This window comes from Ranitomeya imitator, chromosome 2, assembly GCF_032444005.1.
Source record: "Ranitomeya imitator isolate aRanImi1 chromosome 2, aRanImi1.pri, whole genome shotgun sequence".
NCBI lineage: Eukaryota > Metazoa > Chordata > Amphibia > Anura > Dendrobatidae > Ranitomeya > Ranitomeya imitator.
This window is the reverse complement of record NC_091283.1, coordinates 313,044,723-313,065,759: the sequence shown is the minus strand read 5'-3', so window position 1 is coordinate 313,065,759 and position 21,037 is coordinate 313,044,723. Positions and strand designations below refer to the sequence as shown.

General features: G+C 47.6%; 1 protein-coding gene across 3 annotated transcripts; it reads right to left on the bottom strand.

The window, feature by feature from the left end:
- Positions 1–3,982: 3,982 nt before the first annotated feature.
- On the bottom strand, positions 3,983–20,551 carry LOC138663419 (oocyte zinc finger protein XlCOF8.4-like). 3 transcript variants are annotated; one of them, XM_069749618.1, is made up of 6 exons: positions 20,503–20,551; positions 14,404–14,624; positions 14,055–14,178; positions 13,874–13,971; positions 12,854–12,944; positions 3,983–7,676 (listed from the first exon to the last, which is right to left on the bottom strand). In XM_069749618.1, the coding sequence occupies exons 2-6, from the start codon at positions 14,419–14,421 to the stop codon at positions 6,928–6,930; spliced, it is 1,080 nt and encodes a 359-aa protein (XP_069605719.1). In that variant the 5' UTR covers positions 14,422–14,624; positions 20,503–20,551; the 3' UTR covers positions 3,983–6,927. The 3 variants fall into 3 exon arrangements, with proteins under 3 accessions (XP_069605719.1, XP_069605720.1, XP_069605721.1); XM_069749619.1 differs by lacking the exon at positions 20,503–20,551 and having other exon boundaries at positions 14,404–14,665; XM_069749620.1 differs by lacking the exon at positions 20,503–20,551 and having other exon boundaries at positions 14,055–14,346; positions 14,475–14,661.
- Between the last annotated feature and the right edge of the window lie 486 nt (positions 20,552–21,037).

Genomic DNA, 21,037 nt, shown 5'->3' with positions numbered 1-21,037 from the left:
TATTTAATTATAGATGTTAAAAATCAATAAAAAGCAATTTTGTAAAAAAAAAATAAATTGCTTTTTGTTCAGCAATGGAGCCTTGGTGAGCCTGCATACAGACCATGGAGGTTGAGTGCATGCCTTAGTTTTCTTTATAACAATTGTAGCTGCTCATTCCAGGTCTGTCTGTCAGGTAATCCTTGGCTCTTGGAAAAAATTTTGTCTAAAACCTGGTCATGGCCGGTTTATGGTAAAATAATGTTCTTTCAATTACCAGACTACTGCTACAACAGTACTCACTATAATCTTCAGTAGTTTATAAATGTTTCTGGAACCAATCCCATGAGTATATTTTGCAAGAATAAGGTTGCAAAGGTCTTGAGACAGCGCAGTGGTTTTACCCATCATGAGATTTTTTTTGTGTGACATTCTGGTGAGGATTTCATGTCAATAGTAGATTTCATGTCAAACAGAACTTAATATTTAGTACAGAAACCTTTGCAATTACAGAGGACGGACGTTTCCCATAGGTATTGACCAAGTTTACACACAATGCAGCAGGGATTTTGGCCCACTCCTCCATACAGATCTCCAGTTAGTTCAGGTTTTAGGGCTGTCTCCGGGCAACATTGAGTTTCAGATCCTGTGCGTGCTGCTAAACAGAAATGAATATTCACTGCATTCCACGCCCATGGATGTGGAGGGCAATTAATATTTCTCTTTAATAGTATCTTGGTATGATTGGCCCCAAACCCCGGTCTTGGTAAGCATGGCCCCCACCCCCATCTTGTCTTAGTATGCATGGCCTCATCCTTATTCTGGTATGATTGGCCCCCCCAGCCCGGTCCTGGTATGCATGGCCCCATCTGAAAACAAAAAAAAGCAAATAATTACACTTACCTTCCCGGCACTCCCTCAAAGCATTTTGTTCCGATGCCAGCAGCTGCTTAATGCTTGTAAGCAGTGCATGGCAGGGTCATCATGCGCTGCTTGCAAGCCGAAGGGCAGCTGCTGTAATACTCATTGCTCTGCACACCAGGACTATGTGTGTGGTGGGCAGTGAGTATTCATTGCTCTTCAGTAGCGTGCACAGTGTCAGCCGCCGGCTTCCTGCTGCTGCCGGGCAGCCACGTGTGCCACTACTTAAGAGAAATGAATACTCACCTCTCTCCACGCCGAGAAGTGAATATTCATTTATCTTAAGCAGCTGCCCATGTGACCATGGGCAGCAGCAGGAAGGCCCTGGCTGACACTGCACTACTGAAAAGCAATAAATACTCACTGCTCTATGCGCACACAGTCCCGGCATGCAGAGCAGTGAGTGCTTACAAGCATAAAGCACCTGCTGGCACCGGAACAAGATGGTGCGAGGGGGCGCAGGGAATGTAAGTGAAATGATTTTTTTTTTATGTTTTCTGATGGGGCCATTCATACCAGGATGGGGATGGAACCAATCATAATATTTATTTATATAATGTAGCTCCAACATATTCTGCAGCGCTTTACAGTTTAACAGTTTCAAACACAACAGTCATAAGTAACAATGTTAACAATACAATAATTAAAGCAAAATAAGGCGACCCTACTCATGAGAGCTTACAATCTACAATGAGGTGGAGGAGATACAAAGTACAGGTGTGTATTTACAATTATGTATTTACAATGATGGTCCAGCCATCTTCAGGGGTGGGGGGAAAGATGGAAGTAGTGAATGGGCTACACACACATAAAATAACTGATTAGTGAATGTGATAGGCCGCTCTGAACAAATGTTTTGAGGGAGCGCCTAAAACTATGCAAATTGTAGATGGTCATAATATCTAGAGGTAGATCATTCCAGAGGATTGGCGTAGCACGGGAGAAGTCTTGGAGTCAGGAGTGGGACGTATGGATCAGTGCAGAGGTTAGTCGAAAGTCGTTTGCAGAGCGCAGTGGTCAGTTAGGCCAATAGACCGAAATGAGGGAGGAGATATAAGGGGGTGCTGCACTGTGGAGAGCTTTGTGGGTGAGAACAAGTACTTTGAGTTGGATTCTATAATGAATGGGCAGCCAGTGTAATGACTGGTTAAGAGCAGACACATCTGAATACCGATTAGCTAGATGGACAACCCTGGCAGCTGCATTGATAGACTGGGACCATGCATACCAGGACCAGGATGGGGGCAAATCATACCAGAATAAGGTTGGGGACATGCATACTAGGATGAGATGGGGGCCCTGCATACCAGAATAGGGGTGGGGCCACACATAATAGGACGAGATGGGGCTCTGCATATCAGGATAGGGATTGGGGCCATGAATACCAGGACAAGATAGAGGCCCTGAATATCAGCATAGGGATTAGGCCATGCATACTAGGATGAAATTGGGGCCCTGCATACCAGGATAGGGATGAAGAGGACCATTCCTACCAGGATAGGGATGAGAGATCTATGCATACCAAGATAGGGACGAGAGGGCCATGCATACCAGAGTAGGGATGAGGGGACCATGTGTATCACAGTTCCCACCGTGCTGCCAACAATATGTCACGGATCCCAACAATATGTCAGGCATCCCGGATACCTTGATAACAAGGGGGTTGTTTGATTTCCCCTGGTTCCTTCCAAAGGGGATTTAGCTACATCCCACTTCCCAGTTCCGGTTTGGAACTTGCAGCTCTCGGGCGCCACCTTTACCCTCAGGTCAGATCAGGTACTGCACCAAGCATAATTAATTGCCAGAAAGGCTGCCTGCTATGCACTGGTTATTGGGCACACTGCAGCGAGGACAATATACAGTAACTACTCCCACTCGGCCGGGAACAATAATTATCAATGCCGCCGGTTGCTGCAAAGATGCCCAATTGCACAGAACAAGGTCGCTGCAACCAGTTCCGATTTTCACCAAAGGTTAACGGGTCCGGAGCGAACCCAAATCAGTAGCACAGTTGTATAGAGCATGAAGACAAGCTAGTAAAATTATAAATTTTACCCCATAAAAGATAGGCAGTATTTTCAAAAATCTTAAAAAGATATTATAAAGAAGACGAATCATGTGTATATCGCAATTACAAATAAAAAGGGATTAACGTTGAAAATTGACTTACAATTTTTTATATCATTCAATGGTATGCTGGCTGGGGGAGGGGACCTTCCCGACTTATTCTCACGTCAGATTGCACAGCCTGACGTTGCTGAATCCCCAGCAAAAGACACTTCAAGAATCCTGCTTTACACAAATATTCCCTGCCTAAAGCCCAGGCACTCCCCCTGTGGTGACATCACTTAGGGGCTGAAACCTCCCCTTTTCTTACAATATGAAAACTATTTTTTATGCATAATTTGCTGTGTGAACCTCACATAAGTACGACACGATGCTCATGATGTTCCCCACGTCAGGGGTGTTCTGTTAAGTGTAAAAACTGAGCCATTACATGAACTGCTTAAGGAGAAATCCGTAATTTGCGCTCATTGCGCCTAGTTGCTCGCGCTTTCAGTGGCCGATATATTTCGGATGTCCATCGGTAGACATGTAATTCGTATAGTTCCAGCCCAAATCGGTGCCGCGACATGTAACTTTAATAGAACAAAGAAACTCATGTCTTACACCAGTTCCAACTAGTACTAGATGGGAGGGAGGAGTGAGTAGCCTTCGCAGAAACTGCTATTTGCCGGGGGCAATAAAAATTCTTCTTCACACACACACAGGCAACCAGCAGAGAAAAGAGGGGGGTCGGAATAGCCTGCAGCATGTGTCTTATAAAGCTAGGCAGACTCACACATGGCATATTCACATTATCGTGACAATGTATATCAGGATGTGGATGAGGGGACCATATACCAGGATAGGAGATATTAAGCACAAAATTTACCACATTTTTTGTTTCAGTTTTTATTTCACTAATTTTCTCCTTTAAAACCTAGGTGAGTCTTATGGTCCGGTGCGTCTTATAGTCCGAAAAATAAGTTATTTCATGCAATAAAATACAAAAAAATGCAATTTAATTATGCAAAAATCATACAATGTTATTTCCTGGCTTTTATTTTTAGATTCTCTTACAGTTGAAGTGTGCCTACAAAAACAAAAAAAATTACAGACTTTATTCTTTGCAGCCGGAAAAACTTGCAAAAATCGGTATAGTATCCAATAGTTATTTTCCCCATTGTATATATTTTCTCCAGGTCAGAGCTAGTTTTGACAGTCAACAAAATACAATTTTCAAGTAATTCATTCTTTACACTCTAGGTATGATAATGACTTCTCGCTGTGTGGGATTTTTTTATGTTTAAAAAGGGTTGTTCTCTACTTGGACAATCCCTTCTCAAGCCTTATGTTTGATCCTGTTATAATAAAAATAATTAGTCAAACCTTCCATGCCGATGCAGTTCCAGCAGTGTCAGCACTTGCGTTCATGAAGCTCATGTGAGTTTGTCACGTCATGTGAGCCCTGCGGCCAATCAGCGCTGATGTCACTGTCCCCAACTTCAAATCAAACAATAGGAGGAAGTAGAGAGCAGTCGCAGTTCTGGTTTCTTGTTTATGTTCAATACTTCCGAAGGCAGGAACAATGAAGCCGGCACCAATTGGGCGCAGGGCTTGTGTACTGTAACAACCTCACATGAATCCTGACACCACTGAATTGGCGCTGGCAAGGGAGCTGTGTATGAGTATTTTTGTTTTAATGAGGCCAAACATAAGGAATGACAAATATCTTGTTGAATAGTTAATATTAAACCAGGGTAACCATTAATGTACTAAATCATATAATACCCCATAAAACCACTTTTATTTATAAATTATTAAAATACTACCAACCCTGTGGTAATACCAACAATGGAGAACATGTAGAAAGGTTTAGGACGGTAATTCGATCAATGCAGCACGCTGGTTCTCATTCCACATTCTAATGGGTCTTTATGCCCTTCAGATTTGAGATCTCAATATGTGCTCAATTGTGTGGTTAATGCCCCTATATGATGTGCTGCACATATGCTGTCATAGATATAGGTAAGTATACTGGTGAGTATACAAATCAATAAAGTACTCATCCAGCCAAAGCATGCCGTCCGCCTTTCCAAAGTACCGCCTCAACGCGTTTCGCCTCTCCGGCTCATCAGGAGGCCTGATTTAAGAACATGTGTCCCGATGGTGTCAGAAAGCTATGAACTTTGATACACTACCTCTGATTTAAAAAGGCCGCCCGGGCTCTAGGTCCGTCTCATTTCCGGTTCAGCCAGAGGTCCGCCTCTGCGACCTTGCGTAGATACAGCATACTGCACAGAATCACCGTGGGACGCACTCATGATCTCGCGTTATCCAACCGTGTATTGCGCATGCTCCTTTCAGAACACACCTACCCTCTCGATTCAGGTGTGTGAAGACGTCACTGGGCCTATTGCGCTTGCATCTAGATGGGACGCATCGATTGCGTTCCACTCGATAAACACCAACTAGATGCTTCTGCGCAGACTCCTGGTTGTGCATCGCAAATGTTAGCCATCCAGTGCCTGCCGGCAGCATAACGGTGAATGTAAATTGTTGCCGCTTACGATATAGATATGCATATCTTATTCTTTCAAAATGTACCATTCTGAATACGGCTTAATGTCAAAAAGATCATACCAATACGTGGCCCTATATCTTACCCATGATCTAACGGTAGGAGTACAACATATATAAGATTAGCCCGTTTCTTTAACATAGCAGACCCATAAGTCAGAGGATTTCTATTGTATGTTATATTTATCATACTAATCTATGTATCACCCTATCAAAGGATGAATTTTAGAGTAAAAGCATAGCCAGAATTTCTTCATGGAGATATACATCAAGTCCCTCCCAACTAACAGGAAATGGGGAACACTCTAATGACCAGAAAAAGCAATCACTTTACATAAAGCGCCCACGCTACAGGAAACAAGCAAAGGACAATTGTTCATTCAGCCCCTTAGGGATCATTGCGTCCATTCTAAAGGTCCATTCACATCCTCTCTGTAAGATTTTTTTATCCATATTACCCCCTCTAGGGTTGGGTTTTATCACCTCAATGGCCATAAATCTGACATTCATCATATCACCCAGATGTTGAAGTCTCATGTGTCTCGCTAGAGTGGTGTCCCTGTTATTTCTGATGTCCCCCATATGTTCACCTACCCTCCTATGCAGCTCCCTCTTAGTTTTGCCAATATAGTCATTTGGACAGTGACAGGTGGCCATGTATTCCACCCCTGAGGACCTGCAGTTAGAAAAATCCCTCTGATAGAAGACCTTTCCTGTGGAGGAGCTCACAAAGGCCTTATTTGGTTTCATCCATTTACACATCTGACAGTCTCCACAAAAAAATAAGCCACAGGGTTTTTTATCAAGCAACGTGCCCCCACCTCTTGGTCTACTGTAGTGGCTATGAACCAATACATCTTTTAGTGACATTCCTCTTCTATAGGTGATATCTGGGTGAGGACCTAACAGATCCCTGAGGTCCGGATCCATTTTAAAGGATGTCCCAGTGTCTATTTATGATTTCCCTCACTTTATGATGTTGATGATCATAGGTCCCTATGATCCTGATCACATCCTTTGTTCTTTCCCGTGAGACGTCATGCTTGTGTAGTAGCTGTTGTCTACTTTTATTAGTTGCACCCTGATAATCTGTTTCCAAAACATGCCTAGGGTAGCCTTTTTCCATAACATAACATGAGGAATGACAAGGTGTTGTCCTAGTAGTAAGACAACTGTTTTAAGAAGTTACAATTTTTGGTTAAATATTTCCAACATTCTGAACATGAAAAAGGCTTCTCCCCTGTGCAACGTCTCTGATGTTTATTAAAGAGTTGAATTCCATGTAAAACATTTCCCACATTTGGAACAGGAAAAAGGCTTCTCCCCTGTGTGGATTCTCTGGTGCCTATCAAGATGCGATTTCAAGTTAAAACATTTTCCACATTCTGAGCAGTAAAAAGGCTTCTACCCTGTGTGGATTCTCTGGTGGCTATCAAGATTCGCTTTCTGATTAAAACATTTCCCACATTCTGAACATGAAAAAGGCTTCTCACCTGTGTGACTTTTCTGGTGACGAACAAGATTTGATTTGTGTGTAAAACATTTCCCACATTGTGAACAGGAAAAAGGCTTCTCTCCTGTGTGTAATCTCTGGTGGCTATCAAGATGCGCTTTCCGATTAAAAGATTTCCCACATTCTGAAAATGAAAAAGACTGCTCACCTGTGTGAGTTCTCTGGTGCTCAACAAAATTTGATTTGTGTGTAAAATATTTACCACATTCTGAACATGAAAAAGGCTTCTCCCCGTTGTGAGTGCTTTGGTGTATAGCAAGATTCCACTTCTGGTTAAAACATCTCCCACACGTGGAACAAGAAAATCTATTCTCTGCTGTGTGAATTTTTTGATGCTTAAGAAAAGATTCTTTGAGGGGAAAATGATTTCCATATTCTAAAAGTGAAAATGGTTTCTTTACTTCAGGACCAATTTGTTTTTTAATGCTTATTTTGTGACTTTGATTTTCCTTAGTAGTCGGTAATGAATCAGAAGACAGGACCTGTTTCAAAAGATCAGACGATAGATCTTTGCTGTGAAGGGATGATGGTATATCTGGAGTAATGGCATTCACTTCAATTGTATCCTGTGGGATCTCAAGATTATCTGATTTACAAATTGAAGATGTCAGCTGCCCCTCTGATCGCCTGATGCAGTCATCTGTTAAAAATAAAACCAATTAGTTTTCATTAAAAAATCCTTGAATTTTACATATTTTAACATTTGTACGTAAACTGTCCACAACATGACAAGTTATGTTGAATACGTAATTATTTACTAAGACAATGACAGCTCACAGTCTAATAGAAAATCTCATAGGATGAACCAGTAGAGCGTGGTGTTCAACTGTTTGTCCATTCTGCCTCCGAAATATAGAGTAAAAAGTCACCAAAAAAACCAAACAATCTAAATAATATGGAACCCTAGAACAATAGAAAACCAAAACAGAAAAAACAAGGATCCCTAAAAAATAACTTTTAATCACAATAGTTAAAATAGAGGACTTTATACAACACATATGATAAAAAAGTACAGAATGTACCTACAGAACCCTGTAATGGACTACAATGAATCCTGCCTGTCAGTGGAGGTTGGCACCCTAATTTTCCGCGGTTGGCGCCCCCACTCCTCGACGGCTCACCCTTTTAAAACCCTAAATGAAGCCTGCGATACAGGAAACCTGGTGAGCCCTAAAGTCCAATCCTATACTGATGACTACCTAACAGTGGAGGTTGGCACCCTAAATTACTGCGGTAGGCGCCCCCACTCATCGACGGCTGACCCTAGGGTCCCTAATAGTCCCTGTAATAGGGATAGACAAAAGATGATGTCCCAAACACACCTCCGATACCCGTGAAAAACACAAAAAAATGGAAAAATGAAAAACAAAAAAATGAACAAGAAAAAAGAAAATCAATTGCTATCACAGCTAATATATAGCAGTATATTGTGGGTACAGTTGCTATCACAGCTAATATATAGCAGTATATTGTGGGTATAGCATAGTAATATATGCCACCCCAAAAATATCTCTTCAGATTAGTGGGTATAACGGAGTGTCAAAATATATTATGTCCAGATCAAATTATCCTGACCAGAATATGTCCGATGACAAATGTGTATTAATCACACAGTACCCGTCTTACTACAATGTTCAATGAGAGACGAGTGCTCAATAGCAACAGGATAGCCTTACAGAACACACTGGATCCACATCAATGTGCAACATATATATTCCAGTGAAAAGGCAGCATATTTCTCATCATAATAGGACATATACTTCTAAAGACATGGATCCACCAGGTAAATAAATGGATATCCAAAATAGATCAATAATTCAAAACATGAATACACCTCTTTTTGTAAATCTCAAGGTACTTGAACACAATCGTTCTGACCACATAGACAGTACGCTTAAAAATGTGTCACTGCTGTACTTATCTATTTGTTGAGGTGTATTATGGTATTTCCAAGTTGACCCAGAAATTCATGTGGAGGAATAGATGTCATCCTGACCATAGTCTGTCAGTAAATCCCCAGGTAATGCCCGACGCGTTTCCCCCCCATTGGGGATAACAGGGGTTCGTCAGGGGTTAGGCAGCTACACAGAAGATACAGGAACCCCTGTTATCCCCAATGGGGGGGAAACGCGTCGGGCATTACCTGGGGATTTACTGACAGACTATGGTCAGGATGACATCTATTCCTCCACATGGATTTCTGGGTCAACTTGGAAATACCATAATACACCTCAACAAATAGATAAGTACAGCAGTGACACATTTTTAAGCGTACTGTCTATGTGGTCAGAACGATTGTGTTCAAGTACCTTGAGATTTACAAAAAGAGGTGTATTCATGTTTTGAATTATTGATCTATTTTGGATATCCATTTATTTACCTGGTGGATCCATGTCTTTAGAAGTATATGTCCTATTATGATGAGAAATATGCTGCCTTTTCACTGGAATATATATGTTGCACATTGATGTGGATCCAGTGTGTTTTGTAAGGCTATCCTGTTGCTATTGAGCACTCGTCTCTCATTGAACATTGTAGTAAGACGGGTACTGTGTGATTAATACACATTTGTCATCGGACATATTCTGGTCAGGATAATTTGATCTGGACATAATATATTTTGACACTCCGTTATACCCACTAATCTGAAGAGATATTTTTATGGTGGCATATATTACTATGCTATACCCACAATATACTGCTATATATTAGCTGTGATAGCAACTGTACCCACAATATACTGCTATATATTAGCTGTGATAGCAATTGATTTTCTTTTTTCTTGTTCATTTTTTTGTTTTTCATTTTTCCATTTTTTTGTGTTTTTCACGGGTATCGGAGGTGTGTTTGGGACATCATCTTTTGTCTATCCCTATTACAGGGACTATTAGGGACCCTAGGGTCAGCCGTCGATGAGTGGGGGCGCCTACCGCAGTAATTTAGGGTGCCAACCTCCACTGTTAGGTAGTCATCAGTATAGGATTGGACTTTAGGGCTCACCAGGTTTCCTGTATCGCAGGCTTCATTTAGGGTTTTAAAAGGGTGAGCCGTCGAGGAGTGGGGGCGCCAACCGCGGAAAATTAGGGTGCCAACCTCCACTGACAGGCAGGATTCATTGTAGTCCATTACAGGGTTCTGTAGGTACATTCTGTACTTTTTTATCATATGTGTTGTATAAAGTCCTCTATTTTAACTATTGTGATTAAAAGTTATTTTTTAGGGATCCTTGTTTTTTCTGTTTTGGTTTTCTAAAAAGTCACCAAGCAATGTTATGTTGAGGAAAATTATGCAAATAAACCTTCTACTCATCTCCCAAAAAAACAAGTCCCCACTCAGGTCCATCATCTGTCAGTGAAAAACAGGTTTCTACATTACAAGTGGCTCAAAGGCTCTTGAAAAGCACCATGGCTTCCATACACCAATCCAGCAATATCCGCTCTCCCAAAGTCAAATTTTCCCCTCGCTTCTGAGCCTTGCAGTGTGCCCAAACTACATTTAGCATCCATGTATAGAGCACGTGTAAAGCGCCAAGGAATAAATGGCGCTATAAAAATGAATAATGATAATAAATAATGTATGTGGCATTACTATAGTGATAAGAACCCACTTAATTTACAATGTGTGTGTCTCCTGGAGCACAATCTGGGCACTGTGTGTTGGGTAATAAAATGGTATATTTGCAGTTTTCACTCTCCAACATCCACTGCGTGCTAATTTCAGGAAAGTGGCTCTGGGGTGAACATAGTCACTACTACAATACATTAATCCCCTGAGGGTTATAATTTCCAAAATGAAGTAAATTTTAGGGGATTTCTACTGCTCTGGTTTTCTGCCATTTTCTCATATTAGGGCTTTTGCATATGGTATATTCTATCTCCTCTGGGATCTGCTCCTGTGATGTTTGGTTCTGTTACCAGGCACGACCTTATTCATTCTACAGGCGGCACTGGTAATGGAGGAGACATCGAAACCAGAAGCTCTGGGCGATGCACGCTCTGCCCTGCCACTGAGATTAGGGTGCCTGGGATTTGTAGTACCATCCAGTCTGGCAGTATGGATATGTGTTGTCCAGCTCCCTGCTCCAGCCAGTTGGAAAGCACCACACCCTCCTAAAGCTGGAAGCATATTGCTGGAAGCTGTCAGATACAGCCTTCTCCTCTGGTCAATTGCTCTGTGCTCCTCTCCCGGCTTGTTTGTTTCCTGTTGTGACCTTGGCTCGCTTACTGACTACTCTTGTGTCTTCTGATTTTGTATTTTCTCTGCTCTCCTGGTACTGACCCGGTTACCTGACTATTCTTGCTACATCTCGCATCACATAACAGAAGGTAACACCATGACCGAAGCCTAGGGGTCTCTGTCTAAAGGCCCCTTCACATTAAGCGACGCTGCAGCGATACCGACAACGATCCGGATCGCTGCAGCGTCGCTGTTTGGTCGCTGGAGAGCTGTCACACAGACCGCTCTCCAGCGACCAACGATGCCGGTAACCAGGGTAAACATCGGGTAACTAAGCGCAGGGCCGCGCTTAGTAACCCGATGTTTACCCTGGTTACCATCCTAAAAGTAAAAAAAACAAACAGTACATACTTACCTAACGCTGTCTGTCCCCGGCGCTCTGCTTCTCTGCACTCCTCCTGTACTGGCTGTGAGCACAGCGGCCGGAAAGCAGAGCGGTGACGTCACCGCTCTGCTTTCCGGCTGACCGACGCTCACAGCCAGTACAGGAGGAGTGCAGAAAAGCTGAGCGCCGGGGACAGACAGCGGTAGGTAAGTATGTACTGTTTGTTTTTTTTACTTTTAGGATGGTAACCAGGGTAAACATCGGGTTACTAAGCGCGGCCCTGCGCTTAGTTACCCGATGTTTACCCTGGTTACCAGTGAAGACATCGCTGGATCGGTGTCACACACGCCGATCCAGCGATGTCCACGGGAGATCCAGCGACGAAATAAAGTTCTGGACTTTGTTCAGCGACCAACGATGGCACAGCAGGGGCCTGATCGTTGGTCGCTGTCACACATAGCGATTTCCTTAACGATATCGTTGCAACGTCACCAAAAGCAACGATATCGTTAACGATATCGTTATGTGTGAAGGTACCTTAAGATCAGACCCAAGTAGAAGGGTTAAAGTAAGTGAACAAGGCAATCCCTGGGATCTGTAAAATGGAGTAGATAGCACCAAGTCTGTTCATGGTGGCCATCTTTTGAGCTGCCAGGTGACCACGAACAGTGCCCCCAGTGGGGCTCAGTGGCTCTTTCAAGCTAAACTATTATAAAAACCAATGGTAGATGTCAGATAATTTTCAAGAAGAAATATTAGACATTCAAATACTTTTTTTTATAACAGTTTAGAGCGGATGTGTCAAAGTTTGGATGGAGGAGAATGTTGAGGTCTAGAGGCAAAATGGTGAACACCCGATTGTGATACGACTGGGCTATACAACCGATAAAGCAGCCATAGCCGGTGACTAAGAAGAATCTGTGACTTCTCTGCATTTAGGCTACGTTCACACTAGCGTTATGCTAGTTTGCGTCGGGTTAGCGTCGGGCGACGCAGCGGCGACGCATGCGTCATGCGCCCCTATATTTAACATGGGGGACGCATGCGTTTTTGTTTGTTGCGTTGTGCGACGCATGTGTCTTTTTTGCCGCAAGCGTCGGACCAAGAAAACGCTACAAGTTGCATTTTTCTTGTGTCCGAATTTTGGCAAAAAACGACGCATGCGTCGCAAAACGCAGCGTTTTTGCGTGCGTTGTGCCGCCGACGCAGCTGCGCACAACGCTAGTGTGAACGTAGCCTTAGTGGATACTACTCACCTGGGTAGTCATATGTAGAAATCTCCTCTTTACACCACTCATCACCCCTCACATATGCCTCTGTAGTATTAATATGGGTCAGATCTTCACCCTGAAGCAAGTATTGTAAAAGTCACAGACAGATGAATAGAAAAGATAGTCACATCTATGATCAGCTATAATCCTGCCATCAGTTCCGCCATCAGAGCATTATAGCCGTTACTGGCGAATAGGGCCTGGCGAGCAGAGGGAGCCCGCAGCAGGACGCCTCTCCTCTACGGGCCCCAGTGGCTCAACTGATCATGCATCATCAGATGCACGGCAAGTTAAAATCTGTTGCCTTGCGGAAGATCACAAGCTGGCAGCTGATGTCAGAGGGCACATTGCCGGCATATAATGACACTCACATATGATGGTACATGCCTCAGATGTATCAGGTGGAGGACACCGCTGGACCTCAGCCAGGTCAGGATAAACTTTTTTTTTGTAAAGCTGCAGTATGACGCTGCATTATACTACTATGGGGGTGCATTATGCTATTATGGGGATGCATTATACTATGAAGTGCATCATACCACTATGGAAGGGCATTATACTAAGAGGGTGCATTATACTACTATGGGGGTGCATTATACTACTATGGGGGTGCATTATACTACTATGGGGGTGCATTATACTACTATGGGGGTGCATTATACTCCTAAGGGGATGTATTATTCAACTATTTATGACTATGGGATGCATTATACAGATACAGATGCAGAGTTTTTCTATGAGTGGGCAGTGGGACTGTGGAAGGTTTGAGAGTTGGAGGCGGAGCTGGGGGGGGTGTAGCCTGGGCAGAGTCCCAAGTGGGCCCGAAAGTTTTGCCAGTGTGGGACACCGAAATTCCTGGTGGCAGCCCTGCCTGCTATCTGCACCGTTCACATTACACAAGTATAAAACATATAATACTGGTGAATAAAACAAGACTGAGCACAAGACCTTCACAGCCATCTACACATCATAGGGGAGATCTCATGACACCTTCTCTCCATCTACCTGATGATACTGAGGAACATTGGGATCTTCTTGTTTACAGTCCTGTGGTAGAAGAGGACGGGGACATCTCTCTGGTGTTGTCCTCTTACTGGATAGATCTGGAGGAAACACATACAGGGACTGAATTAATTATTTACAAACAGATAATTATAGGCCGTGTGTATTTAGTCCTGTCTATTACCTGGTGATGTGAGGGGCTGGGGAACCTCCATCATGACTTCCTTGTACAGATCTTTGTGTCCTTCTAAATACTCCCACTCCTCCATGGAGAAATAGACGGCGACATCCTGACACCTTATAGGAACCTGACACATACAATGATACCGTCATCCCCCCGATCCCTTCATAGTGTTACTGTATAATGAGGGGGGGTGAGGTGGAGACCCGGTGATTGGGCTCAGGGGTCTTCCCCATCCCTCAGACACAGGGTCCTGACAGCGCTCACTAGAGGTCTTCTTCACTACTATGTAATCCTGGTAATGGAGAGACACATTAATAAATCTCACTACAGACATTTCCAGAGTCCTCACCTCTCCAGTTCTGTCCATCTGTTATTCCCATAGATAAGAATGATGTAATGTGACGTCTCAGAATCTCTCACCTCTCCAGTAAGCCGGAAGAGGATCTCTAGGGTGAGGTGTAATATCCTCTCCGCCATCTTGTCTCTGTCCATATCCATCTTTGATGGGTAAATCAGGAAAATTCTCTTATATAGAAGATCTTCACTGAGAGGATCCGATATTGTAGAGACCTGAATGAGAAGAAGATGAGATGTAACATCATAAAAATCCTGTGTAATAATACAATTACTGGAGATAATAAGGGAAACATATGAGGAGATTTATTATTAAACAGTATTTAGTTTTCTTCTTTACATCTACAGCCTCCAGCACCGACCTCCACCCGCAGAGCCGCACTCCACATAGAGAATAATGGAGCCTCCAGCACCGACCTCCACCCGCAGAGCCGCACTCCACATAGAGAATAATGGAGCCTGCAGCACCGACCTCCACCCGCAGAGCCGCACTCCACATAGAGAATAATGGAGCCTCCAGCACCGACCTCCACCCGCAGAGCCGCACTCCACATAGAGAATAATGGAGCCTCCAGCACCGACCTCCACCCGCAGAGCCGCACTCCACATAGGGAATAATGGAGCCTCCAGCACCGACCTCCACCCGCAGAGCCGCACTCCACATAGAGAATAATGGAGCCTCCAGCACCGACCTCCACCCGCAGAGCCGCACTCCACATAGAGAATAATGGAGCCTCCAGCACCGACCTCCACCCGCAGAGCCGCACTCCACATAGAGAATAATGGAGCCTCCAGCACCGACCTCCACCCGCAGAGCCGCACTCCACATAGAGAATAATGGAGCCTCCAGCACCAACCTCCACCCGCAGAGCCGCACTCCACATAGAGAATAATGGAGCCTCCAGCACCGACCTACACCCACAGAGCCACACTCCGCATAGAGAATAATGGGGCCTCCAGCACCGACCTCCACCCGCAGAGCCGCACTCCACATAGAGAATAATGGAGCCTCCAGCACCGACCTCCACCCGCAGAGCCGCACTCCACATAGAGAATAATGGAGCCTCCAGCACCGACCTCCACCCGCAGAGCCGCACTCCACATAGAGAATAATGGAGCCTCCAGCACCAACCTCCACCCGCAGAGCCGCACTCCACATAGAGAATAATGGAGCCTCCAGCACCAACCTCCACCCGCAGAGCCACACTCCGCATAGAGAATAATGGAGCCTCCAGCACCGACCTCCACCCGCACTCCACACAGAGAATAATGGGGCCTCCAGCACCGACCTCCACCCGCAGAGCCGCACTCCACATAGAGAATAATGGAGCCTCTAGCACCGACCTCCACCCACAGAGCCGCACTCCACATAGAGGATAATGGAGCCTCCAGCACCGACCTCCACCCGCAGAGCCGCACTCCACATAGAGAATAATGGAGCCTCCAGCACCGACCTCCACCCACAGAGCCGCACTCCGCATAGAGAATAATGGAGTCTCCAGCACCGACCTCCACCCGCAGAGCCGCACTCCACATAGAGAATAATGGAGTCTCCAGCACCGACCTCCACCCGCAGAGCCGCACTCCACATAGAGAATAATGGAGCCTCCAGCACCGATCTCCACCCGCAGAGCCGCACTCCACATAGAGAATAATGGAGCCTGCAGCACCGACCTCCACCTGCAGAGCCGCACTCCACATAGAGAATAATGGAGCCTCCAGCACCGACCTCCACCTGCACTCCACATAGAGAATAATGGAGCCTCCAGCACCGACCTCCACCTGCAGAGCCGCACTCCACATAGAGAATGGAGCCTCCAGGACCGACCTCCACCCGCAGAGCCGCACTCCACATAGAGAATAATGGGGCCTCCAGCACCGACCTCCACTCGCAGAGCCACACTCCACATAGAGAATAATGGAGCCTCCAGCACCGACCTCCACCCGCAGAGCCGCACTCCACATAGAGAATAATGGAGCCTCCAGCACCGACCTCCACCCGCAGAGCCGCACTCCACATAGGGAATAATGGAGCCTCCAGCACCGACCTCCACCCACAGAGCCGCACTCCACATAGAGAATAATGGAGCCTCCAGCACCGACCTCCATCCGCACTCCACATAGAGAATAATGGAGCCTCCAGCACCGACCTCCACCCGCAGAGCCGCACTCCACATAGAGAATAATGGAGCCTCCAGCACCGACCTCCACCCGCAGAGCCGCACTCCACATAGAGAATAATGGAGCCTCCAGCACCGACCTCCACCCGCAGAGCCGCACTCCACATAGAGAATAATGGAGCCTCCAGCACCGACCTCCACCCGCAGAGCCGCACTCCACATAGAGAATAATGGAGCCTCCAGCACCAACCTCCACCCGCAGAGCCGCACTCCACATAGAGAATAATGGAGCCTCCAGCACCGACCTACACCCACAGAGCCACACTCCGCATAGAGAATAATGGAGCCTCCAGCACCGACCTCCACCCGCAGAGCCGCACTCCACATAGAGAATAATGGAGCCTCCAGCACCGACCTCCACCCGCAGAGCCGCACTCCACATAGAGAATAATGGAGCCTCCAGCACCAACCTCCACCCGCAGAGCCGCACTCCACATAGAGAATAATGGAGCCTCCAGCACCAACCTCCACCCGCAGAGCCACACTCCGCATAGAGAATAATGGAGCCTCCAGCACCGACCTCCACCCGCACTCCACACAGAGAATAATGGGGCCTCCAGCACCGACCTCCACCCGCAGAGCCGCACTCCACATAGAGAATAATGGAGCCTCTAGCACCGACCTCCACCCACAGAGCCGCACTCCACATAGAGGATAATGGAGCCTCCAGCACCGACCTCCACCCGCAGAGCCGCACTCCACATAGAGAATAATGGAGCCTCCAGCACCGACCTCCACCCGCAGAGCCGCACTCCACATAGAGGATAATGGAGCCTCCAGCACCGACCTCCACCCGCAGAGCCGCACTCCACATAGAGAATAATGGAGCCTCCAGCATCGACCTCCACCCGCAGAGCCGCACTCCACATAGAGAATAATGGAGCCTCCAGCACCGACCTCCACCCACAGAGCCGCACTCCACATAGAGGATAATGGAGCCTCCAGCACCGACCTCCACCCGCAGAGCCGCACTCCACATAGAGAATAATGGAGCCTCCAGCACCGACCTCCACCCACAGAGCCGCACTCCACATAGAGGATAATGGAGCCTCCAGCACCGACCTCCACCCGCAGAGCCGCACTCCACATAGAGAATAATGGAGTCTCCAGCACCGACCTCCACCCGCAGAGCCGCACTCCACATAGAGAATAATGGAGCCTCCAGCACCGATCTCCACCCGCAGAGCCGCACTCCACATAGAGAATAATGGAGCCTGCAGCACCGACCTCCACCTGCAGAGCCGCACTCCACATAGAGAATAATGGAGCCTCCAGCACCGACCTCCACCTGCACTCCACATAGAGAATAATGGAGCCTCCAGCACCGACCTCCACCTGCAGAGCCGCACTCCACATAGAGAATAATGGAGCCTCCAGGACCGACCTCCACCCGCAGAGCCGCACTCCACATAGAGAATAATGGGGCCTCCAGCACCGACCTCCACTCGCAGAGCCACACTCCACATAGAGAATAATGGAGCCTCCAGCACCGACCTCCACCCGCAGAGCCGCACTCCACATAGAGAATAATGGAGCCTCCAGCACCGACCTCCACCTGCAGAGCCGCACTCTACATAGAGAATAATGGAGCTTCCAGCACCGACCTCCACCCGCAGAGCCGCACTCCACATAGAGAATAATGGGGCCTCCAGCACCTACCTCCACCTGCAGAGCCGCACTCTACATAGAGAATAATGGAGCCTCCAGCACCGACCTCCACCTGCAGAGCCGCACTCTACATAGAGAATAATGGAGCTTCCAGCACCGACCTCCACCCGCAGAGCCGCACTCCACATAGAGAATAATGGGGCCTCCAGCACCTACCTCCACCCGCAGAGCCGCACTCCACATAGAGAATAATGGAGCCTCCAGCACCGACCTCCACCTGCAGAGCCGCACTCTACATAGAGAATAATGGAGCTTCCAGCACCGACCTCCACCCGCAGAGCCGCACTCCACATAGAGAATAATGGGGCCTCCAGCACCGACCTCCACCCGCAGAGCCGCACTCCACATAGAGAATAATGGAGCCTCCAGCACCGACCTCCACCCGCAGAGCCGCACTCCACATAGAGAATAATGGGGCCTCCAGCACCGACCTCCACCCACAGAGCCGCACTCCACATAGAGAATAATGGATCCTCCAGCACCAACCTCCACCCGCAGAGCCGCACTCCACATAGAGAATAATGGAGCCTCCAGCACCGACTTCCACCCACAGAGCCGAACTCCACATAGAGAATAATGGGGCCTCCAGCACCTACCTCCACCCGCAGAACCGCACTCCACATAGAGAATAATGGAGCCTCCAGCACCGACCTCCACCCGCAGAGCCACACTCCACATAGAGGATAATGGAGCCTCCAGCACCGACCTCCACCCGCAGAGCCGCACTCCACATAGAGAATAATGGAGCCTCCAGCACCGACCTCCACCCGCAGAGCCACACTCCACATAGAGAATAATGGAGCCTCCAGCACCGACCTCCACCCGCAGAGCCGTACTCCACATAGAGAATAATGGAGCCTCCAGCACCGACCTCCACCCACAGAGCCGCACTCCACATAGAGAATAATGGAGCCTCCAGCACCGACCTCCACCCGCAGAGCCACACTCCACATAGAGAATAATGGGGCCTCCAGCACCGACCTCCACCCGCAGAGCCGCACTCCACATAGAGAATAATGGAGCCTCCAGCACCGACCTCCACCCGCAGAGCCGTACTCCACATAGAGAATAATGGGGCCTCCAGCACCGACCTCCAACCGCAGAGCCGCACTCCACATAGAGAATAATGGAGCCTCCAGCACCGACCTCCACCCGCAGAGCCACACTCCACATAGAGAATAATGGAGCCTCCAGCACCGACCTCCACCCGCAGAGCCGTACTCCACATAGAGAATAATGGAGCCTCCAGCACCGACCTCCACCCGCAGAGCAGCACTCCACATAGAGAATAATGGGGCCTCCAGCACCGACCTCCACCCGCAGAGCCGCACTCCACATAGAGAATAATGGAGCCTCCGGCACCGACCTCCACCCGCAGAGCCGCACTCCACATAGAGAATAATGGGGCCTCCAGCACCGACCTCCACCCGCAGAGCCGCACTCCACATAGAGAATAATGGGGCCTCCACCACCGACCTCCACCCGCAGAGCAGCACTCCACATAGAGAATAATGGGGCCTCCAGCACCGACCTCCACCCGCAGAGCAGCACTCCACATAGAGAATAATGGGGCCTCCACCACCGACCTCCACCCACAGAGCCGCACTCCACATAGAGAATAATGGAGCCTCCACCACCGACCTCCACCTGCAGAGCCGCACTCCACATAGAGAATAATGGGGCCTCCAGCACCGACCTCCACCCGCAGAGCCGCACTCCACATAGAGAATAATGGAGCCTCCAGCACCGACCTCCACCCGCAGAGCCGTACTCCACATAGAGAATAATGGGGCCTCCACCACCGACCTCCACCCACAGAGCCGCACTCCACATAGAGAATAATGGAGCCTCCACCACCGACCTCCACCTGCAGAGCCGCACTCCACATAGAGAATAATGGGGCCTCCAGCACCGACCTCCACCCGCAGAGCCGCACTCCACATAGAGAATAATGGAGCCTCCAGCACCGACCTCCACCCGCAGAGCCGCACTCCACATAGAGAATAATGGAGCCTCCAGCACCGACCTCCACCCGCAGAGCCGCACTCCACATAGAGAATAATGGAGCCTCCAGCACCGACCTCCACCCGCAGAGCCGCACTCCACATAGAGAATAATGGAGCCTCCAGCACCGACCTCCACCCGCAGAGCCGCACTCCACATAGAGAATAATGGGGCCTCCAGCACCGACCTCCACCCGCAGAGCCACACTCCCCATAGAGAATAATGGGGCCTCCAGCACCGACCTCCACCCGCAGAGCCACAGGACACCACATATACGGCTACTCTGTGTGCACAGGACCTGTGATGAGGTCATAGGAGGGGAGGAGTCAGGGGTCACATGATCAGGGGCCTCAGTGTATGCAGGACTCTGCTGTGCTGGTTGTTATGGTGTTGGATGTTTGGGGTCAGGAGGGGTTTACAGTGTGGATATAGCAGAGCCACGAGTGTAAGGAGCGGAGCCGTGAGTGTTCGAGGTGTACGGAGCGGAGCCGCGTGTATATGAGGTGTACGAAAAAGGGAAAGGAAAGGAATACAGGCAATAGTAGGCACACCATCTAGTCATAATGACCTAGACTAAATGAATAATACGGGTAACATAACATAGTTATTAAGGTTGAAGGAAGACTTTAAGTCCATCTAGTTCAACCCATAGCCTAACCTAACATGCCCTAACATGTTGAACCAGAGGAAGGCAAAAAACCCATGTGGCAAAGAGTAAGCTCCACATTGGGGAAAAAATTCCTTCCCGACTCCACATACGGCAATCAGACTAGTTCC